Source organism: Heterodontus francisci, chromosome 15 (genome assembly GCF_036365525.1).
Source record: "Heterodontus francisci isolate sHetFra1 chromosome 15, sHetFra1.hap1, whole genome shotgun sequence".
In the NCBI taxonomy this organism is placed as follows: domain Eukaryota; kingdom Metazoa; phylum Chordata; class Chondrichthyes; order Heterodontiformes; family Heterodontidae; genus Heterodontus; species Heterodontus francisci.
Window position 1 is genome coordinate 61,919,618 of NC_090385.1, and position 27,772 is coordinate 61,947,389.

At 43.1% G+C, this 27,772-nt stretch overlaps 1 protein-coding gene across 7 annotated transcripts in view; it reads left to right on the top strand.

Moving 5' to 3' along the window:
• The window catches only part of tmlhe (trimethyllysine hydroxylase, epsilon), a 46,207-nt gene that overhangs the window by 12,031 nt on the left and 6,404 nt on the right, over positions 1 to 27,772 (top strand). For 5 of the 7 annotated variants that reach the window (XM_068047633.1, XM_068047639.1, XM_068047638.1 and 2 more), the window contains 6 exons: positions 4,501 to 4,677; positions 4,893 to 5,169; positions 19,288 to 19,407; positions 20,417 to 20,653; positions 21,536 to 21,674; positions 26,397 to 26,677. In XM_068047633.1, the coding sequence (XP_067903734.1) occupies positions 4,501 to 4,677; positions 4,893 to 5,169; positions 19,288 to 19,407; positions 20,417 to 20,653; positions 21,536 to 21,674; positions 26,397 to 26,528 (1,082 nt within the window). In that variant the 3' untranslated portion in view covers positions 26,529 to 26,677. Of the gene's footprint in view, positions 1 to 4,500; positions 4,678 to 4,892; positions 5,170 to 19,287; positions 19,408 to 20,416; positions 20,654 to 21,535; positions 21,675 to 26,396; positions 26,678 to 27,077; positions 27,238 to 27,772 lie in introns of those variants that run through there. The other 2 variants (XM_068047634.1, XM_068047635.1) reach the window with 2 other exon arrangements.

Genomic DNA, 27,772 nt, shown 5'->3' on the forward strand with positions numbered 1-27,772 from the left:
GATGCCACAGCTGCAACACGTCACCTGTCCTGCCATCTTTATTGTGTTTTAATTAACTAAATGGGTTTCAAGTTCAGAAATATCACTCAACTGTTAGCTGTATTTATATTAAGTATTTTATCTAGTTAAGCAATAAATGCAATGCAATACTTATCTCCCCAGTACCAGTTTAAACTACTACCCCTGTTTAGAGGGATAAAATCTTAAGCTCACCAACCAATCACCTATCTGCTCACCTAATTAATGCCTTTGTACACTCACCAGCTACTGGACGCAGAAAAAAAGTATAAAGCAGCACCTCCTTTTCCCCTCTGCACCAAATTACTAAGTTAGCACTTGTTCCTCATTGCACTCTGGCCTCGTAGACTCCACTGACGCAAAACCTGTAGTTCTTGGAGGGCTGGTGATACTCTCCCAAGTTGCAACTGTTAAGTCAGCTTCCTGCTACTGTAATTAACACCTATTCAAGCAACGACTATTTTTACTCCCCTTGTCCAATCACTTCCCACCTACATCCACAACTCTTCTGATGCCCTCCTTCACTTCAGTTTCCAGTTTTCTGGCCCTCACCATCTATTCACAATGGATGTCCAATCCCTTTACACCTCTGTCCCCCACCAGGACATTGAGAGCTCTCTGCTTCTTCCTTGAATGGGGGCACTCAACCAGTCCCCATCCACCACTACCCTCTGCCTGGCTGAACTTGTCTCACATTGAACAACTTCTCCTTCAACTCCACTCATTTCCTCCAAAGATGTTGCTATGGGCACCTGCATGGGTCCTAGCTATGCCTGCTTTTTTGTGGGATATGTGGAACATTTCTTTTTCCAGTCCTACCCGGGGGGGCCCCCCTCCCTCACCTCTTCTGGTACATTGACTGTATTGGTGCCACTTTCTGCTGTTGCCCTCAACTGGAAAATTTAATCGACTGTTTCCAATTTCCACCCTTCTCTCCTTCACTTGGTCCATCTCTGACTCTTCCCTTCCTCGACCTCTCTGTCTCCATTTCTGGGGACAGGCTTCTACCAATAATTACTATATGCCCACGGACTCCTACAGCTTCTTGCAAGGACATGATTCCATTCTTCCAGTTTCTCTGTCGCATCTGTTTTGACTATGCACCTTTCCATAGTGCTGATGTGTCTTCCTTTTTCCTCAACTGAGGATTTCCTTCACTGTGATTGACAGGGCCCTCAACTGTGTCCGATCTATTTCATGCACTTCTGCTCTCGCCCCCTTCCTCACCCTCCCAGAACCATGATTGGGTTCTCCTGATCCTCGCCGTCCACCCACCAGACTCCATATTCAACAGATCATCCTCTGCTATTTCCGCCACCTCCAGAGTGATGCCACCATGAAACACATCTTCCCCTCCCCTTTCAGCATTCTGAAGGGCCTGTTCCCTTCAAAACCCTGATCTGCTCCTCGGTAACCCCCAGCCCCTCCCCCATTTTCCTACCACGCCTTTCCATGCAAGTGCAGGAGTTGCAGCATCCCCCTTTACCTCCTCCGTTCTCACTGCCAGGGCCCTAAACACTCCTTCCAACTGAAAACTGATTTCCTAATACTTTCATTTTAGAATACTCTGTGCACTGTTCACAATGTGGTCTTCTGTATATTGGGGAGACTAAATGCAGATTGGTGACTGCTTTGTGGAACACCCCCGTTCAGTCCGCAAGCATGACCCCGAGCTTCCCGTTGCTTGTCATTTCAATTCTCCGCCTTGCTCCCACTCTGACCTTTCCGTCCTTGGCCTGCTACAGTGTTCCAATGAAGCTCAACGCAAGTTCGAAGAACAGCACCTCGTCTTTCGACTGGGCACTTTACAGCCTTCTGGATTCAATATCTAGTTCAATAATTTTAGATCATAAGCTCTGCCCCATTTTTTTCTTTTATGCTGTTTTTGTTTTTGGGCTGGTTCTTTTTTCCCCACCCCATGTTTCTTTCTTGGTTCCGTTATTTTATGTTCTGATGGCTGCTTCCTGTCATTTACACCTTATCCAAACACATCTTTTGTTTCTTCACTTGTCCCATTCCTACCTGCTTTTGCTTTGTACCATGAAACCTTTTGTCATTTAATCTGTCCTGCTTTCCACCCTATCACAGACCTTTTGTTCTCCCCTACCCCCCCTTCACTTGCTCAAAACCTATTGCAATTCTAATTTTTTGTCAGTACTGATGAAAGATCTCTGACCTGAAACATTAACTCTTTTTCTCTCCACAGATGCTGCCTCACCTTCATATTTCTAGCATTTTTTGTTTCTAGTTCCCAGCATCTACAGTATTTTTTTAACTTTTGCATCCTAAATGTGTAGGATGGCACCTTGTATCTGTTCATAGAAGCAAGTCAGTTTTTTGATTGGCTCAAATAAGCAACTTAACCATAATGCCTCACTGAAATGTGGATAAGCAAAGTTCCCACTGAAAGCCAGCATTGTAAATTCCAATATAAAAGCAAAATCAGTTCTGAAGGAGGGTCGCTGACCTGAAATGTTAACTGCTTCTCTCTCCACAGATGCTGCCAGACCTGCTGAGTATTTCCAGCATTTGTTTTTATTGCAAATTCCAATTTTAGTTGCCCAAGTAGCCACCTTGATTTCTGGCCCGCTTAAATTTATAGCTGTGTAAATAACATGTTATAAGCGCACAATTCCCGTTGAAAAAAAAACATTTACCCATTATTTTTAATTGCACAATATCCCACATTCCTAAACTGCCATTTCTTTCTGAAAATTAGGAAAAATATAATTGGTAGTTTTGTGAAACTTCAGGCATGACCTCACTTTAGGCTACACAGACTCATCACAACAGCTCCAAAAATGTGCAGGATTCCAACTGTCTTGCCATGAATGTGTGGAAAGTAAGCTTTGATGTGTGAAGTGAGACATTAACTTAAAATCTGACCAGTTCATGCACACTGAACTTGTGTTAGTTGACTCACATTTAAACAAAGTGCTGTGAGATCTGAACAGTCACAGACCTGAAGTGTTAACTGTTTCTCTCCTCAGATGCTGCCAGACCTGCTGCGTATATTCAGCACTTTTGGTTTTTATTTCAGATTTCCAGTATCCGCAGTATTTTGCTTTGACTCACATTTAAGTTGTGTGAGGAGTGCCAGTGATTTGGTTTAAGTGCCAGTGATTTGGTTTAAGTGCCAGTGATTTGGTTTAAGTGCCAGTGATTTGGTTTAAGTGCCAGTGATTTGGTTTAAGTGCCAGTGATTTGGTTTAAGTGCCAGTGATTTGGTTTAAGTGCCAGTGATTTGGTTTAAGTGCCAGTGATTTGGTTTAAGTGCCAGTGATTTGGTTTAAGTGCCAGTGATTTGGTTTAAGTGCCAGTGATTTGGTTTAAGTGCCAGTGATTTGGTTTAAGTGCCAGTGATTTGGTTTAAGTGCCAGTGATTTGGTTTAAGTGCCAGTGATTTGGTTTAAGTGCCAGTGATTTGGTTTAAGTGCCAGTGATTTGGTTTAAGTGCCAGTGATTTGGTTTAAGTGCCAGTGATTTGGTTTAAGTGCCAGTGATTTGGTTTAAGTGCCAGTGATTTGGTTTAAGTGCCAGTGATTTGGTTTAAGTGCCAGTGATTTGGTTTAAGTGCCAGTGATTTGGTTTAAGTGCCAGTGATTTGGTTTAAGTGCCAGTGATTTGGTTTAAGTGCCAGTGATTTGGTTTAAGTGCCAGTGATTTGGTTTAAGTGCCAGTGATTTGGTTTAAGTGCCAGTGATTTGGTTTAAGTGCCAGTGATTTGGTTTAAGTGCCAGTGATTTGGTTTAAGTGCCAGTGATTTGGTTTAAGTGCCAGTGATTTGGTTTAAGTGCCAGTGATTTGGTTTAAGTGCCAGTGATTTGGTTTAAGTGCCAGTGATTTGGTTTAAGTGCCAGTGATTTGGTTTAAGTGCCAGTGATTTGGTTTAAGTGCCAGTGATTTGGTTTAAGTGCCAGTGATTTGGTTTAAGTGCCAGTGATTTGGTTTAAGTGCCAGTGATTTGGTTTAAGTGCCAGTGATTTGGTTTAAGTGCCAGTGATTTGGTTTAAGTGCCAGTGATTTGGTTTAAGTGCCAGTGATTTGGTTTAAGTGCCAGTGATTTGGTTTAAGTGCCAGTGATTTGGTTTAAGTGCCAGTGATTTGGTTTAAGTGCCAGTGATTTGGTTTAAGTGCCAGTGATTTGGTTTAAGTGCCAGTGATTTGGTTTAAGTGCCAGTGATTTGGTTTAAGTGCCAGTGATTTGGTTTAAGTGCCAGTGATTTGGTTTAAGTGCCAGTGATTTGGTTTAAGTGCCAGTGATTTGGTTTAAGTGCCAGTGATTTGGTTTAAGTGCCAGTGATTTGGTTTAAGTGCCAGTGATTTGGTTTAAGTGCCAGTGATTTGGTTTAAGTGCCAGTGATTTGGTTTAAGTGCCAGTGATTTGGTTTAAGTGCCAGTGATATCTGATTGAAGCTACATAAATGCAAGTCTTATCAAGCTACTGAAAATTAATGAACCAAAATCCCATTCCTGTTACAGAATTGAAGTATTCTGACAAGGTGATGCGTTTAAATTATGTTTGGCTACGGGATCACTGCCGCTCTGCATCATGTTACAACCCAAAGACCAATCAGCGAAGCTTAGATACAGCCCAGGTGGATTTGGCCATTAAGCCAGCAAAAATACGTTCAGATAATGATACAATCTACATAACCTGTAAGTTACTTAAATTACTCCTTTCTGTACATAGTAAAGTATTCAGGCTAATACTTAAGCATTGGGAGACCTTCAGCCTTTGAGAATAAAGTTAACTTGTGCAATTGTTGCTTAATACTTTTAGTGCTGGCTTGTAACATGAGTTCTTTGAGTATGCTGAGCATGATTCTTTTCCTTTGCTTATAACAATGTGTCTCTTTCCTGTTTCACTTAAGGGCCAGATAATCATATGACCAAGTATGCCTTGTCATGGTTGGCAAAATATTCTTTTGAAGGCCAGAAGCAGATAGTTCAACCTCGTATCCTTTGGAATGCTGCTGTTTACAAAGAAGTCCAAATGCCTTATGTCACTTACAATTCTGTGATGGAGTCTGACAAGGAACTAAAAAAATTCTTGGAAGCCTTTCTGCTTTATGGCATCTCTTTTATTGAAGAAGTCCCTGTGAGTGTTGAGGCAACAGAAGCTGTAGCTTTACGTGTTGGTTTGATCAGGTGAGATTTTCTTTTCTTTTAATGTTGATTCTTTGGCAGATGGCATTAAAGGTTTTAAGTCGTGAAATGGCCAGAATCCTTTTTTGGCATAGTTTAGGTCTATTTTAATATCCTGGACATTGAGAGAAAATGTTGTCTGTTAACATAGTGGCCATTCAGTGTCACCCCTACAGTTCTGTGAAATATAGTAAACTTACAGCCAATTATTAATGTATCAAGGTACTATTGTAATTTTGTGGGCAAGTGGATTAAAATTGGATTCTGGATTGTAATTTGTGAAAAGTGTCTCTTTTTAATTGAGATATAAACTATAAACTACATGGGGAGGAAGGCATCAGGCCATCCAGACATGCATCATTGACCCACCTGCAACCCATACAATCTCTTGGGAGACGTGAAACATAGCTGAATAAATGCGCATAATCACAATTAGAAATTACTTCTGGGAATCATAGAATAATTTAGTATGAAAGGAGGACAGCCCATCATTCCTGTTTCAACTCTTTAGTAGAGCTTTATAATCCTACTCCACTGCTCTTCCCATAACCCCGTAATTTGCTTCCCTTCAATACTTATCTGATTCTTTTGCCAATTAGTGTAAATCTGTGTCCTTTGGTTACTGACCTTTCTGCCACTGGAAGCATTCTTATTTATTCTATCAAAACCCTTCATGATTTTGAACACCCCTATTAAATCTCTCCATAATCTTCTCTGCTCTAAGGAGAACAACCCCAGCTTCTCTGGCCTCCACATAACTGAAGTCCCTTTATTCCTGGTACCATTCTAGTAAGTCTCTTCATCCTCTCCCAAGGCCTTGATATCCTTCTTAAACTGATGCCCAGAATTGGCCACAATACTCCAGTTAAGGCTTAATCAGTGTTAAAGGTTTAGCATGACTTTCTTGCTTTTGCACTTTATGCCTCTTAATTAAGCCAAGGATCCCACATGCTTGAACAGCCTTCTCAAATTTTTGTCCTGCCACCTTCAAAGATTTGTGTACATACACTGCTGGGTCCCTGTTCCTGCACCCCTTTTTAAATTGTATCATTTAGTTTATAGTGCCTCTCTTCATTCTTCCTACCATTTCATACTTCTGTATTAAATTTTATCAGCCCTCTTTACCAATTTTTGTTATCCTGAAGTTAGTTACTATCCTCATTGCTTGAGGTTTGTAGCATCTACAAACTTTGAAATTACCCTGTGTACTGAGGTCCAGGCCATTAACTAACTTATCAACAAAAGCAGTGGTCCTAATACTACCTCTCGAGAATGCCACTATACTCTTCATCCCTTTTCTGCTTTCTTTCCCCAATGCCAATTTTGTATCCATGCTGCCACTGTCTTTAATCCAATGGGCTTGAATTTGGCTAACCACTGCATTATGTGGTACTTTGTCAAACCCTTTCTGAAAGTTTAGTTTAGTGATACAGCACTGGAACAGGCCCTTCGGCCCACCGAGTCTGTGCTGACCATCAACCACCCATTTATACTAATCCTATATTAATCCCATATTCCTACCTCATCCCCACCTGTCCCTATATTTCCCTACCACCTACCTATACTAGGGGCAATTGCTAATGGCCAATTTACCTATCAACCTGCAAGTCTTTGGCATGTGGGAGGAAACCGGAACACCCGGAGGAAACCCACGCAGACACGGAGAACTTGCAAACTCCACACAGGCAGTACCCAGAATTGAACCCGGGTCGCTGGAGCTGTGAGGCTGCGGTGCTAACCACTGCGCCACTGTGCCGCCCTAACATCCATCGCACTACCTTTTGTCAACCCTCTGTTTCTTTAATCAAAGAAGTCAATTAAGTTCCTTTAACAAATCTTGATCTTTTATTAAACAATTAATTTTGTCTCAATTAATTCTGTTTCCCCACATTGGGCTAACTGGCTTGTAGTTTTTTTTTGAAGTAGGGTGTAACATTTGCAATCCTAGAGTCTGCTGGCACCACCCTCCAATCCAAGGAGGATTGGAAGATTGTGGCCAGCGATTCTGCGATCTCCATCCTTGCTTCCATCAGAAAATCTAGGATGCATCCCATCTAGATCAAGTGACTTTTCAATTTTTGAGGTTTGGCAACCTTTTAAGTACCTTTATTTGAATCCTATCCAGTACAGCAACTACCCACTTTTTTTACTACGACATTAGCAGCATCCTCTTCAGTGAAAACAGATGCAAAGTACTCATTTAGTATCTGTCATGCCCTCTGTCTCTCCTTTTGGTCCCTAATCAACCTCTGCTATTTTTGGCTACTTTTTTACTATTTTTCTCTAAGACTTCTGCATTCCTTTTTAGATGTTAGTGGCTAACCTTATCTCAACGATATATCCCTTTCTCGTGCTATAATTTCTTTGATAAATACTGCCACCAGCCCCCACACCCCTTTTTTCTCTTTCCTATCTTTCCTGAATAACATGTAGCCAGGAATATTAACTTATTTGAGCCAGATCTTCGGTTACCATTATATCATCGCCCCATGTGGTGACTTGTGCCAACAGCTCACCAACCTTGCTGCACTCCATGCATTTATGTACATCTTTGCAGTTGTTCCTAGTCTGATCTCTTCTATTTCTAAACTTTTATTACTTATGTTCTATTTGCCTCTCCTAGTTGCCAGTCCTCATGATGCCCACCCCCTGCTAAATTATGTTAAAACCCTCCTCCTACAGTACGCCTTAACCTTCCTGTGAAGATATTGGTCCCAGACACCCACTTTGAACAGGTCTGTCCTGCCCCAGAACTGGTCCCAATGCCCCAAGAATCTGAAGTCCCCTCACCACGTTTCTCCAACCACATGTTAACCAGTGTTTACTATTCAAACACTCACTCGTGTGTGGCATTTGAGTAATCTAAAGATTTACTTTTTTTGAGGTCCTACTTTTAAACCTCCTCCCTCACTTCTGAAATAGACTGTAGGACCTTGACCCCTTTCCTTCCAAAGTCATTGGTTTGCACATGGACTGAGCCATCTGGTTGTTTGACCTGCCCCCGTAATGTTCTGCACCCTCTGATGTCCATTTACCCTAACACTGGACCCACGCCTAGCAGTATATTTGCACTTTTGCTTTTTCTCTGTAACTGTTCTCTTTACATTCCCTAGACTCTCATATTGTCATGCATCCTTTTCATTTCTGCCCTCCCATACCACAATCCTTTAGTACTCCTTGACTTTCCTGCTCTCTTGCTATTGTCACAGGCTTGACTCTCTATTAAATGAGCCTACAACTTGCTTCTGTGCCTCTCTTGGCATCCTCTGACAGGCTTATTGAGGCACACAGTGCTGGCTCCTCATGAGCAACAATCCCAATTGCCCCCTCCCACTCTGTCGTCAACCTTCCCGCCCGGTGGAGTCTAATCTTGCCAATCTTTTTCCTGTCCAACTCTCTCCTCCCACTGCTGAGCCAGTGGACTCTGCCAGCAAATCAGCTCTTACCACCCCTCTGTCCATCTCCCTCCTGAGTGTCTGTTCACTTGTGAACAAGGCCCTCGTCATCCATGAGTTTACTGTGGATGATTACATCAACAACATGGCCTTAACAGAAATCTGGCTGAGGGAATGACACCTTGCCACTTAATGAAGCCTCCCTGCCTGGCTATATCTTCCTCCACTTGTCCCACCAACACTCTTGCAGTGGCAGTGTGCCGTTTACCAACAGATCACACGTTTGCCTGACCCCGACTCCTGTAGCACTTTTTGCTCCTTCAAGCATCCCACCTTGTTCCAACCTTCTCTCCTTTCAAAATCATCGTTCTGTCCTGCCCTCCCAAGTACAATAAAGAAAAATTTATCACCCAGATACCTTGACATGCTTTCTCCTTTCTGCTTCTGCAACAGGCAACTTCTCATCCTTGGTAATTTCAATCTCCATGTCAACTCATCATGTTCTTTATCCTCTGTTCACTGCCCTCTTATTGTCACTAAATCTCTCCCTGCATGTAAACTCCCCACCCCCTCAGCCTTGCCATCTCGCATGGTCTTGCTAGTCCCATCATATGAATTACAAATAAGGCCATCTCTGATCACTTCCTTAAATCACTCACCACCCACATCCCCCATCCGTGCCCCAACCCTACCTCATTCTGTATCTGTTACTGGGGAAAAAGCTATCCCCCCAATTCACTTACAACTGCACTTCCAAAATCTCAGCTACCTAACCTTTGGCCCTCTGTTCATCACCACATTTCTGCAGCTACTGACTTGCTCAACTGCACCCTCACTTCTACCTTTTGAGACCCTCATCCCCAATAAAAAGATCACTCCCCCCTCTTTTTTCCCCCCTCCCCCCCCCCCCCCCCCCCCAAACCTTTGGTCTAAGGGACACAGATTTGAAAGGATATCGAGGACAACTGGTTTAGCCTTACCACCCTTACAGTCTACTGTCCCATCTCTTATCTCCCTTACCTCAAATCCATATTGCCTTCCAAATCCATTCCCATCTTTCTTGGAACTCCATGTTTGAATCCCTCCAATCCGGTTTCTGCCCCTGCCGCAGTAGCGAAACAGCAGCTCTTAATCTCATGCAGTAGGACAGCAAGTGAAATAAATGAGGGGGAACTAGTAAATAAGGCCAGTAAGACTAAGGAAGAGCAGGCAGGGAGATGTTGTGGAGCACAGTGGGACTGGTAGTTTGAAATGCATTTGTTTCAATGCGAGAAGTATAACAGGAAAGGCAGATGAACTTAGAGCTTGGATTAGTACTTGGAACTATGATGTTGCTATTAGAGACTTGGTTGAGGGAAGGACAGGATTGGCAGCTAAATGTTCCAGGATTTAGAAGCTTCAGGCGGGATAGAGGGGGATGTAAAAGGGGTGGGGAATTGCATACTTGTTCAGGAGAATATCACAGCTGTACTGCGGGAGGACACCTCAGAGGGGTTGTGCAGCAAGGCAATATGGGTGGAGCTCAGGAATAGGAAGGGTGCAGTCACGATGTTGGGGGTTTTCTACAGGCCTCCCAACAGCCAGCGGGAGGTAGAGGAGCAGATATGTAGACAGATTTTGGAAAGATGTAAAGGTAACAGGATTGTAGTGGTGGGTGATCTTAACTTCCCCTATATTGACTGGGACTCACTTAGTGCTAGGGGCTTAGATGGGGCAGAATTTGTAAGAAGCATCCAGGAGGGCTTCTTGAAACAATATGTAGATAGTCCAACTAGGGATGGGGCCATACTGGACCTGGTATTGGGGAATGAGCCTGGCCAGGTGGTTGAAGTTTCAGTAGGGGAGCATTTCGGGAACAGTGACCATAATTCCATAAGTTTTAAGGTACTTGTGGATAAGGATAAGAGTAGTCCTCTGGTGAAGGTGCTAAATTGGGGGAAGGCTAATTATAACAATATTAGGCAGGAACTGAAGAATTTAGACTGGGGACGGCTGTTTGAGGGTAAATCAACATCTCACATGTGGGAGTCTTTCAAATGTCAGTTGATTAGAATCCAGGACCAGCATGTTCCTGTGAGGAAGAAGGATAAGTTTGGTAAGTTTCGGGAAACTTGGATAAAGCAGGATATTGTGAGCCTAGTCAAAAAGAAAAGGGAAGCATTCATAAGGACTGGAAGGCTAGCAACAGACTAATCCCTTGAATATAAAGACAGTAGAAAAGAACAAGCAAGGAGTCAGGAGGGCTAAAAGGGGTCATGAAAAGTCATTGGCAAACAGGATTAAGGATAATCCCAAGGCTTTTTATACATGTACAAAGAGCAAGAGGGTAACTAGGGAAAGGGTTGGCCCGCTCAAGGACAGAGAAGGGAATCTATGTGTGGAGCCAGAGGAAATGGGTGAGGTACTAAATGAGTACTTTGCATCAGTATTCACCAAAGAGAAGGACTTGGTGGTGGATGATGAGCCTAGGGAAGGGAGTGCAGATAGTCTCAGTCATCTCATTATCAAAAAGGAGGAGGTGTTTGGTGTCTTGCAAAGCATTAAGGTAGATAAGTCCCCAGGGCCTGATGGGATCTACCCCAGAATACTAAGGGAGGCAAGGGAAGAAATTGCTGGGGTCTTGACAGAAATTTTTGCAACCTCATTGGCTACAGGTGAGATCCCAGAGGACTGGAGAATAACCAATGTTGTTCCTTTGTTTAAGAAGGGTAGCAAAGATAATCCAGGAAATTATAGGCCGGTGAGCTTTACGTCAGTGGTAGGGAAATTATTAGAGAGGATTCTTCGGGACAGCATTTACTGCCATTTGGAAACAAACGAACTTATTAGCGAGAGGCAGCATGGTTTTGTGAAGGGGAGGTCGTGTCTTACTAACTTGATTGAGTTTTTTGAGGAAGTGATGAAGATGATTGATGAAGGAAGGGCAGTGGATGTTATCTATATGGACTTCAGTAAAGCCTTTGACCAAGGTCCCTCATGGCAGACTGGTACAAAAGGTGAAGTCACACGGGATCAGAGGGGAGCTGGCAAGATGGATACAGAACTGGCTCAGTCATAAAAGACAGAGGGTAGCAGTGGAAGGGTGCTTTTCTGAATGGAGGGATGTGACTAGTGGTGTTCCGCAGGGATCAGTGCTGGGACCTTTGCTGTTTGTAGTATATATAAATGATTTGGAGGAAAATGTAGTTGGTCTGATTAAGTTTGCGGACGACACAAAGGTTGGTTTGCGGATAATGATGAGGATTGTCAGAGGATACAGCAGGATATGGATCGGTTGGAGACTTGGGTGGAGAAATGGCAGATGGAGTTTAATCTGGACAAATGTGAGGTAATGCATTTTGGAAAATCTATTGCAGGTGGGAAGTATACAGTAAATGGCAGAACCCTTGGGTGTATTGACAGGCAGAGAGATCTGGGCATACAGGTCCACAGGTTACAAAGTGGCAACGCAGGTGGATAAGGTAGTCAAGAAGGCATACTTGCAGCATGCTTGCCTTCATCGGTCAGGGCACAGAGTATAAAAATTGGCAAGTCATGTTGCAGCTGTACAGAACTTTAGTTAGGCCACACTTAGAATATTGCGTGCAATTCTGGTCGCTACACTACCAGAAGGACGTGGAGGCTTTGGAGAGGGTACAGTGGAGGTTTACCAGGATGTTGCCTGGTCTGGAGGGCATTAGTTATGAGGAGAGGTTGGATAAACTCGGATTGTTTTCACTGGAACGACGGAGGTGGAGGGGTGACATGATAGAGGTTTACAAAATTATGAGCGGCATGGACAGAGTGGATAGTCAGAAGCATTTTCCCAGGGTGGAAGAGTCAGTTACTAGGGGACATGGGTTTAAGGTGAGCGGGGCAAAGTTTAGAGGGAATGTGCGAGGCAAGTTCTTTACACAGAGGGTGCTGAGTGCCTGGAACTTGCTGCTGGGGGAGGTGGTGGAAGCAGGTACGATAGCGACGTTTAAGAGGCATCTTGACAAATACATGAATTAGAATTAGAATATTACAGCGCAGTACAGGCCCTTCGGCCCTCGATGTTGCGCCGATCATCTGACCTACACTATTCCATTTACATCCATATGTCTATCCAATGACCACTTAAATGCCCTTAAAGTTGGCGAGTCTACTACTGTTGCAGGCAGGGCGTTCCACGCCCCTACTACTCTCTGCGTAAAGAAACTACCTCTGACATCTGTCCTATATCTTTCACCCCTCAACTTAAAGCTATGTCCCCTCGTGTTTGCCATCCTCATCCGAGGAAAAAGACTCTCACTATCCACCCTATCTAACCCTCTGATTATCTTGTATGTCTCTATTAAGTCACCTCTCCTCCTCCTTCTCTCTAACGAAAACAACCCCAAGTCCCTCAGCCTTTCCTCGTAAGACCTTCCTTCCATACCAGGCAACATCCTAGTAAATCTCCTCTGCACCCTTTCCAAAGCTTCGACATCCTTCCTATAATGCGGTGACCAGAACTGCACGCAATACTCCAGGTGCGGCCTCACCAGAGTTTTGTACAGCTGCATCATGACCCCGTGGCTCTGAAACTCGATCCCCCTACTAATAAAGGCTAACACACCATATGCCTTCTTAACAGCCCTATTAACCTGGGTAGCAACTTTCAGGGATTTATGTACCTGGATACCAAGATCTCTCTGCTCATCTACACTACCAAGAATCTTCCCATTAGCCCAGTACTCTGCATTGCTGTTACTCCTTCCAAAGTGAATCACCTCACACTTCTCCGCATTAAACTCCATTTGCCATCTCTCAGCCCAGCTCTGCAGCCTATCTATGTCCCTCTGTACCCTACAACACCCTTCGACACTATCCACAACTCCACCGACCTTCGTGTCATCCGCAAATTTACTAACCCACCCTTCTACACCCTCATCCAGGTCGTTTATAAAAATGACAAACAGCAGTGGCCCCAAAACAGAACCTTGCGGTACACCACTAGTAACTAAACTCCAGGATGAACATTTGCCATCAACCACCACCCTCTGTCTTCTTTCAGCTAGCCAATTTCTGATCCAAAGCTCTAAATCACCTTCAACCCCATACTTGCGTATTTTCTGCAATAGCCTACCGTGGGGAACCTTATCAAACGCCTTACTGAAATCCATATACACCACATCCACGGCTTTACCCTCATCCACCTGTTTGGTCACCTTCTCGAAAAACTCAATAAGGTTTGTGAGGCACGACCTACCTTTCACAAAACCGTGCTGACTATCGCAAATGAACTTATTCTTTTCAAGATGATTATAAATCCTGTCTCTTATAACCTTTTCCAACATTTTACCCACAACCGAAGTAAGGCTCACAGGTCTATAATTACCAGGGCTGTCTCTACTCCCCTTCTTGAACAAGGGGACAACATTTGCTATCCTCCAGTCCTCCGGCACTACTCCTGTCGACAATGACGACTTGAAGATCAACAACAACGGCTCTGCAATCTCCTCCCTGGCTTCCCAGAGAATCCTAGGATAAATCCCATCTGGCCCAGGGGACTTATCTATTTTCACTCTTTCCAAAATTGCTAACACCTCCTCCTTGTGAATCTCAATCCCATCTAGCCTAGTAGGCTGTATCTCAGTAATCTCCTCGGCAACATTTTCTTTCTCTACTGTAAATACTGACGAAAAATATTCATTTAACGCTTCCCCTATCTCCTCTGATTCCGCACACAACTTCCCACTACTATCCTTGATTGGCCCTGTTCTAACTCTTATCATTCGTTTATTCCTGATATACCTATAGAAAGCCTTAGGGTTTTCTTTGATCCTATCCGCCAATGACTTCTCGTGTCCTCTCCTTGCTCTTCTTAGCCCTCCCTTTAGATCCTTCCTGGCTAGCTTGTAACTCTCAAGCGCCCTAACTGAGCCTTCACGTCTCATCCTAACATAAGCCGCCCTCTTCCTCTTGACAAGCGCTTCAACTTCTTGAGTAAACCACGGCTCCCTTGCTCGACAACTTCCTCCCTGCCTGACAGGTACATACTTATCAAGGACACGCATTAGCTGCTCCTTGAATAAGCTCCACATTTCGTTTGTGCCCATCCCCTGCAGTTTCCTTCCCCATCCTACACATCCTAAATCTTGCCTAATCGCGTCATAATTTCCTTTCCCCCAGCTATAATTCTTGCCCTGCGGTATATACCTGTCCCTGCCCATCGCTAAGGTAAACCTAACCGAATTGTGATCACTATCGCCAAAGTGCTCACCTACATCTAAATCGAACACCTGGCCGGGTTCATTACCCAGTACCAAATCCAATGTGGCATCGCCCCTGGTTGGCCTGTCCACATACTGTGTCAGAAAACCCTCCTGCACACACTGGACAAAAACAGACCCATCTAAAGTACTCGAACTATAGTATTTCCAGTCAATATTTGGAAAGTTAAAGTCCCCCATAACCACTACCCTGTTACTCTCGCTCCTGTCGAGAATCATCTTCGCTATCCTTTCCTCTACATCTCTGGAACTATTCGGAGGTCTATAGAAAACTCCCAACAGGGTGACCTCTCCTCTCCTGTTTCTAACCTCGGCCCAGACTACCTCAGTAGACGAGTCCTCAAACGTCCTTTCTGCCGCTGTAATACTTTCCTTGATTAACAATGCCACACCCCCCCCTCTTTTACCCTCTTCTCTGTTCTTTCTGAAACATCTAAATCCCGGAACCTGCAACATCCATTCCTGCCCCTGCTCTACCCATGTCTCCGAAATGGCCACAACATCAGGATCCCAGGTACCAACCCATGCTGCAAGCTCACCCACCTTATTCCGGATGCTCCTGGCGTTGAAGTAGACAAACTTTAAACCAAGTTCTTGCTTGCCAGTGCCCTCTTGCGTCCCTGTAACCTTATCCCCTACCTCACTACTCTCAACAGCCTGTACACTGGCACTGCAATTTAGGTTCCCATTCCCCTGCTGATTTAGTTTAAACCCCCCCGAAGAGCACTAACAAATCTCCCCCCCAGGATATTGGTACCCCTCTGGTTCAGGTGAAGACCATGAATAGGATGGGAATAGAGGGATACGGTACCCGGAAGTGCAGAAGGTTTTAGTTTAGGCAGGCATCCAGATGGTACAGGCTTGGAGGGCCGAATGGCCTGTTCCTGTGATGTACTGTTCTTTGTTCTTTGAATGACATGCTATCCTATGTGATTGTGACAAAGGTAAACTATCCCTGCTTGCACTTCCTGACCTATCTACAGGCTTTGGCACAGCTGACCACACCATCCTCCTCCAGCACCTCTTCAATGTCGTCTAGCTGTGTGGGACTGTCACCTGGTTCCATTCTTGTCTAATTGCAGCCAGAGAATCATTTGCAATGGATTCTCTTCTTGCTCCCACACTGTTAACTCTGGTGTCTCCCAAGGATCTATCCTTGGCCCCCTCCAATTTCTTGCCTGCGTGCTGCCCCTCGGTGACATCATCCGAAAATACGACATTAATTTTCACATGTATGCTAATGACACTCTGCTGTACTTCACCACCACTTCTCTCGACTCCTCCACTGTTGCTAAATTATCCAACTACTTATCTGACATCCAGTACTGGATGAGCAAAAATTTCCTCCAATTAAATATCGGAAAGACAGAAGTCATTGTTTTCAGTCCCCATTCCAAACTCCATTCCCTAGCTACCAACTCCATTCCTATCTCTGGCAACAGTCTGAGATTAAGCCAGTCTGTTCACAACCTTGGTTTCACATTTGACCTTGAGATGAGCTTCCAATCTCATATTTGTGCCATCACCTAAGACTACCTATTTCCACCTTAGCCCATGCCTCAGCTTATTTGCTGAAACCCTCATTCATGTCTTCGCTCCCTCTCGACTTGACTTTTCCAATGAACTTCTGGCTGGTCTCTCACATTCTACTATCCGTAAACTTGGGGTCATCCAAAACACTGCCTATCTTAACTCGCACCAGTTCCCATTTCCCCTATAATTCCTGTGCTTGCTGACCCATATCAGCTCCCGGTCAAGCAACATCTTGATTTATAAAATTCTCATCCTTGTTTTCAAATCCCTCCATGACCTCGTCCCTCCCTATCTCTGTCGTCTCTTCCAGCCCCACAACCCTCCAAGATATCTGTGCTCCTCTTGCGCATCCCTGACTTTAATTGCTCCAGCATTGGTGGTTGCCTAGGCCCCAAGTTCTGGAATATCCTCCCTATGTCATTCCACCTCTTCAACTCTTTTTCCTCCTTTTTAAGACACTCCTTAAAACCTACCTCTTTGACCAAGCTTTTGGTCATCTGACCTAATATCCCTAAATGTGGCTTGGTGTCATACTTTGATAATGTTCCTGGAAAGTGCCTTGGGATGTTTTATTATGTTGACCCTAGCTCCTGCGTGCAGGAGGATGGTTAGGTGAGTTAAGTTGTGTGCTGTAGAAATGACTGAATAGGACTGTCCATTGAAGGGTCCAAAGCATCCACTATTCAATATTTTCAGTCTGTCTTGTTCCAGTGTTTATAAATCTGCTTGCGGCTTGATTACTTTTACACAGCAGGTGGTTCCAATCTGGAATGCACTGCCTGAAAGGGTGCTGGAGGCAGGTTTAATCATGGCTTTCAAAATGGAATTAGATAGTACGTGGAAGAAAAATTGCAGGGCTATGGGGTAAAAGTGGGGAAGTGAAGTTAACTAAATTGCTGTTGCAGAGAACTGGCATGGAGTCGATGGACCAAATGGCCCCCTTCTGTGCTGTAATCATTGTATGATTCTACATAAATGTAAGCTGTTGCTGTAACACACAAAGCAAAACTCTCAATGCTGGTTGCATAAATGCCTGTGTTTCCCCTGTGACTATAGAATCCCCTATGACCATTGCATTTCTACACTTTGCAGTATAGTCATTCGCCCCTCTGGGCCATGGATGTGTTCTACACTGCACTGATTGGGTACTGTCACCCTCAGATATTCAGCACACACGGAGGATTTCTGCGCTGCCTGCTGGATAGCCACCTGCTATCTTCCTCAACTTTTCTGAATTAACCTCATCCTAGAATGTGTGCTCCAGGAAATTCTCAGCTTCATGTATGCCCTTCTGTGACCTTAGCTACTGGAGGCAATTCCTGCACATGTAGTTATCCAGGACATTTGAAATATCGTGAGTTCCCACAAAGCAAACGAATTGCAGAGAATGGGTCTTGGCTGTCCCATATTTTTGTTTTTTTTTTTAAAACCCCTTTAGATCCAATTTAATTACTGATTTTTATACATTTACTGTTCACAAAATCTTCACTTGGGGAAATGCAAGTTTTCTTTTAAAGGATGTCGGCAATTCCATACCAGAACTGGACATTGTTTCCCAAATGTGAATGTACCAAAGTTTCGTCTAGTCCTAAGTATAGTCGTCTTTATACTTAATGGTCCAAGCTATGCAACTGAAACCCCATTTGCTTTCTCTATAGCCATATTATGCTGTTAGTGTTTTATTTGGGAAGAATATATCTCTCGATTTACCAGATAGGATTGATCACTGTTTGGAGTGTAGACCAAAACAAGCAGTCAGAATATAGAGGAAAAGTTACCATCTACAACTGCATGTTGCTGGAAAACTAAACGTTGTCTGGATGCTTAACTCTGGAATGGTTAGAGGTGAATAGTTTTTTTAATGTTAACCTTTTTAAAATTCAAACTAGATTATACATAATCCGGTACAGAGATCAATGTGGTGCTTTCACTATTGCTATTCAGCCTTTCCAGAGAGCTTTACCATTCAGTTTACATATTTACTATGAACACATTTGTGAATGTACCAAGTTAACCTGTTCCTTCATTGAGTAGAATACCTACAAATCTGTAGAAACTTACAAATGTACATCACGAGTGCAATTAATTATATTTTCAACTACAAGACAAACTGCAGAATTTTCTTTTTTAAAGTTGACTGTCAATGAACCTAAATTGTGTGTAATGGGAATTCTATCCTGGGTCATTAACTGACCCTTTATTTAAAAAAAAAATTGAGAAGCGTGTTGCCTTAACCAAGCGACTAATCAAAAAGTTCAGAACCAATGGGTATGTCATTATGTGCAATGCTGTCTTTATTGCCTATGCCACTTACTACTTGGTGTACTCTGGTGTCTCCTGGTGATACTGTTTGCTCCATTTCAGGAGCATAGTTCATTGGTTTCTATATTTCACATGGCAGAGGTTGTAAATTGGTTCACTGAAGGGTTCTGCTCAATCGTTGTTTGCAGCTCCTTGAATCAGCAACCCTTTGCATGTTATGCATTTCTTAATGATTGGTCTCTAGCCCTGGCTCCACCTTGTTCTAAGCACTGATGAGATTTGGTATTACCTTGGTTTCTAGCATTAACAGTTTTAAATTAACCTGCTAGAAACAATTCCATTTTGAAGTTTAATATTGGATTTCAAGACCATAAACTGAAGAATTATCTGAATTAAATGAAGGTATTGATTAGAAACAGTGGTGCTAAAAGATCTAGTCTGTGCAACAACAGTCATGACACTCAAATCCTTGCATTATGCTACCAGCTGCTTTTTTTTTAAAACTATATCATCACAATCTCTAAATAGAGAACTTGTTGAGTAAAGAACATGCTTATGATAGAATTATTTTCAAAAAGCGAGCAACTTGTGTTCACTTTAGATTACTGAATCCTAGGACTGGACAGCTACAAACTTATAAACATTTTCTACCAACTGTATTTTGGCATGGTTGTTAATTATCTTTCTTGCTGCAGGGAGTCGATTTTTGGTCGAATGTGGGATTTTACTTCAGATTTCTCCCGTGGTGATACTGCTTACACAAAAGTGGCACTGGATCGGCATATAGACACAACATATTTTCAGGAACCTTGTGGGTATGTGCATTTTTTTTTTTTGAAGAATTACTTTTTTCATTTCTCACTTGTCACCTACCATTCCCCAGCTAAAGTTTAAGGCAGATGATGTGGATCTGTATTTCTGTTGACCCCAATGTTAAGGTTCACCAGTCCACTTGTATGCCTTTCCTTCCTTTTAAGGGAGGAAAAGACCAAAAACACTTGGTTCTTAAATATTGTCTGTCTCGACCTAGCTGTTTCCCTTTTTTTTTAAAAAAAAAGGTGGGTAGGATAGTCATTAAATTGACATGAAATTTCAAGCTCTAACTTTTAAAATGCCATATTGGATTCTAACAGAGTGTTGTAATCTTTCTTCATCTCTGAGACAGAAGAAGAATGTTCCAGATTTGATACCCTATCTGAGGTACTGATCTTGGTTGGGAGTTCAAAGGGGTAGAAAGGGGAAAAATTGACTAGAATTCACACTCTAAATCACTAATGAACTCTGCCTATGGATGATACCTCATTGTTGAATGACCATCTGAACCTTGACTCATAATTAAATAGTAGCCTTGGGCAAGGTGCTGGAGGTCAGTTGGTGCCTGTGAAATTGGAGCCCATCATGGAAGTGCCACATTTAGGAAAGAATTGGGGGAAATCTGTGTTCCTTGAGAGTAATGAAAAACCAAACATTTTTGTGCATTTGGCCCTGATTAAAATCAGACCTCCAGCCCAGTGCTCCAACTGCCTGTCTTGCTTAATGTGAAAATATAATCTGCTTAAGCATCCGAAGAACTTTTTCAATGATCTGGTCCAGTTGGAATCCAAATTAAATCATTGATTTAATTTGACATACACCATTGTTTGAGGTATTGGGTTAAGGACTAATTGTCTGTCTAATTAGTCTGGATTATATTCCAGCAATCTTCCTAGAGATGAAGGGATGTTCATATCATTCAGTAACAGATAATCTGAGCCCTAAATTAATTTTGGTAGTTATGTTGTTTGTCATCCATCCTTCTGACTTCTGCCTTTTTTTTTCTTTAAGAGTTCAATTGTTCCATTGTCTGAGGCATGACGGAACTGGTGGAAGAACTCTATTGCAAGATGGATTTAATGCTGCAAACAATGTGCGAAAAGAAAATCCACATAACTTTGAAGTACTTGCTAAAGTACCAATAAAACATGAATACATAGAAAATGTAGGAGTATGCCACAATCACATGATTGGAATTGGACCAGTTCTGAATGTATATCCATGGAGTAATGAATTGTTCATGATAAGGTGAGAGCGAGCAACAGATGTTAATTTTTCCATCCTCCCACTGAAGGAGCATATGTACAACCACCTGGAGACACTTCAGGTGGCAGTGGCTGTCCAGTAGGGGGAAGTGTCTAACTTTTTTCTCAGTGTCTTTTACTCCTCTAGATAAAGTATGAACTTGTGATTCAATGGTATTATCCCTTAAATTGGATGAATACATTAACCTTTAAGGATTGGTGTAAATTAATCTAAAAGATGGTTGAGATTGGGATGAACTGTATTCTGGTTTGAGCTTCACATTAAATTATTTCAGAATAATGTTTTAAGATTGAGTGTCTTTCTCTTTATCTCTTTTTAACTGGCCGTTTTCTCCCCTTTTCCATGAAACATTTTGGACAGTGTGACTTAGTGCTACACTCTGTTTTTCCCACAAGATGATTGAGAGAATCTGCTTTTAGTTTTACAGAAATTACAAAATGGAAATAGGCCATCATTTCCAAAACCGTGGTGCTGGTATTCCTCCGTGAGCAGTAATCCTAATCCCATGTGTCCATCCTGCTCCTGTATCACTTCAGTCTTTTCTTTAATCGGGTATCGAACATTCTTTAAATGTTAACATGGTCTGTGGATTCAACATTTAGCTCCAGTAATGTAGCCTCACAACCTTCTCTGTTTTAATAACCAGAAGTTTCTCCTGCTCAGTTTTGGATCTCTTGCAATTAATCCTGTATCCATGTCCCTTTTTAGATCCCTTTAGAAAGAAACAGACTGTTTCCAGTGGTTACTGTCCCACCTTTTTATCAAATTGCCCCATAATTTTTGTTCCAACAGAGCCCCAACTTTTCAAATCTCCAAGTTTCCTAACAATGAGCAGCTTCTTTCTGACTATTGCTTTGTCTATAGGTATAACAATTATGACAGAACAGTAATCAGCACAGTGCCTCATGATGTTGTCCACCAATGGTATGTTGCACACCGAGCCCTTACAACAGAACTCAGGAAGCCAGAGAATGAAATCTGGGTGAAACTTAAACCTGGAAAGGTAAGAGAGCAGTTGATACAGTTTGGGTATCAAATTATGTAGGTTCTAAATATTGTTACAAATCCCTCTCCTGCTCTTAATCTTTGCCTACACTGCAGTTGCACACAAGGAGGCAAATGGCATACTGGTACTGCTTGTCAATTGAACCAATATATTCACTTGCTTGAATCAACAGAACTGTTACTGTAAAGCAAATTTTGTTTTTGGATGCCCAACTTTAAAATATGGCAGTTCCCAAGAGGACTGGGTGAGTTGGCTTGTCTGCAAGATCCATTTACCACCTGGAATTGCAGTTTGTAATAATGGCCCAGCCTACCTACTATCTTTTTTTTAAATTCATTCATGGGATGTGGGCGTCACTGGCCAGGCCAGCATTTATTGCCCATCCCTAATTGCCCTTGAGAAGGTGGTGGTGAGCTGCCTTCTTGAACTGCTGCAGTCCATTTGGGGTAGGTATACTCACAGTGCTGTTAGGAAGGGAGTTCCAGGATTTTGACCCAGCGACAGTGAAGGAATGGTGATATAGTTCCAAGTCAGGATTGTGTGTGACTTGGAGGGGAACTTGCAGGTGGTGGTCCCATGCATTTGCTGCCCTTGTCCTTCTAGTTGGTAGAGGTCGCGGATTTGGAAGGTGCTGTCTAAGGAGCCTCGGTGCATTGCTGCGGTGCATCTTGTAGACGGTACACACTGCTGCCACTGTGCGTCGGTTGTGGAGGGAGTGAATGTTTGGAGATGGGGTGCCAATCAAGTGGGCTGCTTTGTCCTGGATGGTGTCGAGCTTCTTGAGTGTTGTTGGAGCTGCACCATCCAGGCAAGTGGAGAGTATTCCATCACACTCCTGACTTGTGCCTTGTAGATGGTGGACAGGCTTTGGGGAGTCAGGAGGTGAGTTACTCGCCTCAGGATTCCTAGCCTCTGACCTGCTCTTGTAGCCACAGTATTTATATGGCTACTCCAGTTCAGTTTCTGGTCAATGGTAGCCCCTAGGATGTTGATAGTGGGGGATTCAGCAATGGTAATGCTGTTGAATGTCATGGGGAGATGGTTAGATTCTCTCTTGTTGGAGATGGTCATTGCCTGGCACTTGTGTGGCACGAATGTTACTTGCCACTTATCAGCCCAAGCCTGGATATTGTCCAGGTCTTGCTGCATTTCTACATGGACTGCTTCAGTATCTGAGGTGTCACAAATGGTGTTGAACATTGTGCAATCATCAGCGAACATCCCCACTTCTGACCTAATGATTGAAGGAAGGCCATTGATGAAGCAGCTGAAGATGGTTGGGCCTAGGTACTACCCTGAGGAACTCCTGCAGTGATGTCCTGGAGCTCAGATAATTGACCTCCAACAACAACAACCATCTTCCTTTGCGCTAGGTATGACTCCAGCCAGTGGAGGGTTTTCCCCCTGATTCCCATTGACCTCAGTTTTGCTAGGCCTCCTTGATGCCATACTCTTATCAAATGCTGCCTTGATGACCAGGGCAGTCACTCTCACCTCACCTCTTGAATTCAGCTGTTTTATCCATGTTTGAACCAAGGCTGTGATGAGGTCAGGAGCTGAGTGGCCCTGGCGGAACCCAAACTGAGCGTCACTGAGCAGGTTATTGCTAAGCAAGTGCTGCTTGATGGCACTGTTGATGACACCTTCCATCACTGTACTGATGATAGAGAGTAGGCTGATGGGGCGGTAATTGGCCGGGTTGGACTCGTCCTGCTTTTTGTGTACAGGACATATCTGGCCAATTTTCCACATTGCAGGGTAGATGCCAGTGTTGTAGTTGTACTGGAACAGCTTGGCTAGGGGCGCGGCAAGTTCTGGAGCACAGGTCTTCAATACTATTGCCGGAATATTGTCGGGGCCCATAGCTTTTGCAGTGTCCAGTGCCTTCAGTCGCTTCTTGACATCATGCGGAGTGAATCGAATTGGCTGAAGTCTGGCATCTGTGATGCTGGGGACTTCAGGAGGAGGCCGAGATGGATCATCAACTCTGCACTTCTGGCTGAAGATTGTTGCAAATGCTTCAGCCTTATCTTTCGCACTGATGTGCTGGGCTTCCCCCATCATTGAGGATGGGGATATTTGTGGAACCACCTCCTCCAGTTAGTTTAACTGTCCACCACCATTCACGGCTGGATGTGGCAGGACTGCAGAGCTTGGATCTGATCTGTTGGTTATGGGATTGCTTAGCTCTGTCTATCACATGCTGCTTATGCAGTCTGGCATGCAGATAGTCCTGTGTTCTAGCTTCACCAGGTTGACACCTCATTTTGAGGTCTGCCTGGTGCTGCTCCTGGCATGCCCTCCTGCACTCTTTGTTGAAACAGGGTTGGTCTCCTGGCTTGATGGTAATGGTAGAGTGGGGATGTGCCGGGTCATGAGGTTACAGATTGTGGTTGAGTACAGTGCTGCTGATGGCCCACAGTGCCTCATGGATGCCCAGTTTTGCATTGCTAGATCTGTTCGAAATCTATCGCATTTAGCACTGTAGTAGTGCCACACAACATGATGGAGGGTATCCTCACTGTGAAGGCGTGACTTCGTCTCCACAAGGACTGTGCGGCGGGCACTCCTACCAATACTATCATGGACAGATGCATCTGCAGCAGGCAGATTGGTGAGGAGGAGGTCAAATATGTTTTCCCCTCTTGTTGGTTCCCTCACCACCTGCCGCAACCCAGTCTAGCAGATATGTCCAGCTCGGTCAGTAGTGGTGCTACCGAGCCACTCTTGGTGATGGACATTGACGTCCCCCACCCAGAGTACATTTTGTGCCCTCTCCTCCCTCCGTGCTTCCTCCAAGTGCTGTTCAACATGGAGGAGTACTGACTCATCAGCTGAGGGAGGGCAGTAGGTGGTAATCAGCAGGAGGTTTCCTCGTCCATGTTTTGATCTGATGCCATGAGACTTCATGGGGTCCAGAGTCGATATTGAGGACTCCCAGGGCAACTCCCTCCCTACTGTATACCACTGTGACACCATCTCTGATGGGTCTGTCCTGCCGATGGGACAGGACATACCCGGGGATGGTGAAGGCAGTGTCTGGGACATTGTCTGTAAGGTATGATTCTGTGAGTATGACTATGTCAGGCTGTTGCTTGACTAGTCTGTGGGACAGCTCTCCCAACTTTGGCACAAGCCCCTGGATGTTAGTAAGGAGGACTTTGCAGGGTCGACAGGGCTGGGTTTGCCGTTGTCTTTTCCGGTGCCTAGGTCGATGCCGGGTGGCCCGTCCAGTTTCATTCCTTTTTATTGACTTTGTAGCGGTTAGACACTGAGTGGCTTGCTAGGCCATTTCAGAGGGCATGTAAGAGTCAACCACATTGCTGTGGGTCTGGAGTCCCATGTAGGCCAGACCAGGTTAGGACAGCAGATTTCCTTCCCTAAAGGACATTAGTGAACCAGATGGGTTTTTACAACAATCGACAATCGTTTCTTGGCCATCATTAGACTAGCTTTTAATTCCAGATTTATTAATTGAATTCAAATTCCACCTTCTGCTATGGTGGGATTTGAACCCATATTCCCAGAGCAATACCTTGGTCTCTAGGTTACTAGTCCAGTGACAATACCACTACACCACTGCCTCCTCCAGAGCAAGTGCATGACTCATCCATGATGTTTTTAGTGATCTCACAACTTTAGTTTTGACATAGTCCTGCATTCTGTCGTAGATTAATACATTTAGGTAACACACAATTCCACCCCATCAAAATATTGTGTTTATGTAAATGTTTTCAATAGACTTATTTAGAATGGCATAACTATCCATTAATTCTAAACCTTAAATGACTAACTCTGCAGGATTCAGATCAGGGTTATTTATGTTGGAGATGCAAAAATTGTGTAGTTCATGATTTCTGAAATGGAAATTCTCCTGGGCATTAGTCTAATCTGACACCCATACATTTATCTCTAGCTGAGATGAAAGGGGCATGTCCCTTCTTACTCTGGATAAGACATTGAGAGAAAGTTTATGCCTGATCTATGATAAATGTTGACATGGAACACTGACTGCAGCTTTAATTGCAAATTTAAGTTCAAAGTTCACTATTTTCCATAAACTAGTTTATTTGAATACTCTGGCTCAGAACTGTAGTTAATTATAGGGTACTTTGTGGCAAACAACTACTTTATTCCTTATGCCCTTGTTAAGCATTTTTTATCCAGCTCTCTTGTGCATGTTTAAAGGCTGTATTTGCATAGCATTCATTATTAGCCTTTTTAGAAAAACTCAGCATGTTAAACTTCATCTAAATGTGCAGATTCATTTACTCCAGTTTTACTGTTTTTAAAAAAAAACTCAACCCTTTTGCTGTAGTATTTGTTTAAATATTGATGTAGAGCTGTTGAAGTGCTGGTGTGTTGCCCTTGAACAGCTGTTTATTTCATTCTGTTTGTGATTGACCTACTTGTGGATGAATATGGAAGTTATTGTATCTGCCCTCCATTTTCACTGCAATCTGAGGAGGGAAAGAGGGGCAAAGTACTGTCAACTTGTACATGTGCAATTGATTAAATGTAGAATATCTGTGAGCTATATACTAAAGCTGTTTCTGGATTTTGAACACTTCTCTGCATCTCTCCTTGGAAACAAATCTTTGGGATGGGAAGAACAATGTTAAGTTTCTTTTACATTAGTTGCTCCATACTGCAAAGTCAAAACCCTGGTTTACATGCGCTGAAATGGTAACATTTTAACGCTGCTTGTATCTACTGCAGGTTTTATTTGTTGACAATTGGAGAGTCCTACATGGCCGTGATGCATTTACTGGCTACCGTCGGCTGTGTGGCTGTTACCTGATGAGAGATGACGTGCTGAACACTGCAAGAATTCTTGGCATTGAGATTTGAAAACACTGAACTTTGAAAGCAACAAATAGTGTATGGCAGAGTTCTGGCATTTCTGAATTTTAAACTTATTTTTGAACTTGTAATGCATGTATTGATGAAACAATATTTTTCAAAATAAATTTTATTTTGCTTTCCTTGCTGAACTAAAACATTTTGCATAAAGTGAGTTTTAATGCTTTAAATATAAATTTTATATTGTCACATTTCAACCACTCTCCTTCACTTCCCTCTTGTCTTACCCTTCCAAAAAATGGTGGTTGCTTCTAACGGGTTAATGAAGTTCATTATTCCAGTAATAAAAATAGAAAGTGCTGGAAATACTCAGGTCAGGTAGCATCTGTGGAGAGAGAAGCAGAGTTAACACTTCAGGTCTGTGACCTTTCATCAGAACAGATGCTGCCTGACCTGAGTATTTGCAGCACTTTCTGTTTTTATTTCAGATTTCCAGCATCTGTGGTATTTTGCTTTTATTATTCATTGTCCCAGTAATGTGAAGTGGAATTCACTAACTTTACACTGATACCAAAACAATTTATTTCTTTCTTTCAGGGAGGAGTTTGAATGGGGAGTTTGTACGACAGGACCTAGGATGTGCTCTCTACACTACACATTGTAATGTTTAGTTTAACAGCATTCATAATTGGAAGTTCAGCTAGTTTCAGTATGTAATCTGCCTCAACTTCAAATCCTGTAGTGTTCATTGAACATGTTAGCTCGATGACTGCTCATCCATATTGCAATGTCTCCTTTTACAAAGAGAACATTCAGAGTACAGATCACTGGTCTAGACTTGTCATTTGGCGCTTTCTCTATTAATCATTTTCTGTGACTATAAAAACTGCAGTGTTTATGGATAAGATGTTATGCAACGTCTAGTAAAAGCATAACATTTATTGCTGCATGCTCTTAAAAATAGCATAAACTGTAGGTTAGCACAGTCTACTTGCTTTATTCAGATAAAATTTGGACATTAGGATGTTTTGATCTACTATGCAACCCAAACCATGATATTCTGGCAATGTAGTGCAGTAACATTGTCTTTTGACACAAGGATAATTGGGAAATGAGGGAATGGCAGATGTTCATATGAATTAAAGAAGTTGTTATAGCGAAATTAAGGGGGCTAACAGCTGACAGATTACCTGGACCTGGTGATCTACTTAAGAGGTGACTAGAGATAGTGGATGCATTGGTTCTGATCTTTCAGAATTACCTAGGTAGCAAATATAACCCATCAAGAAAGC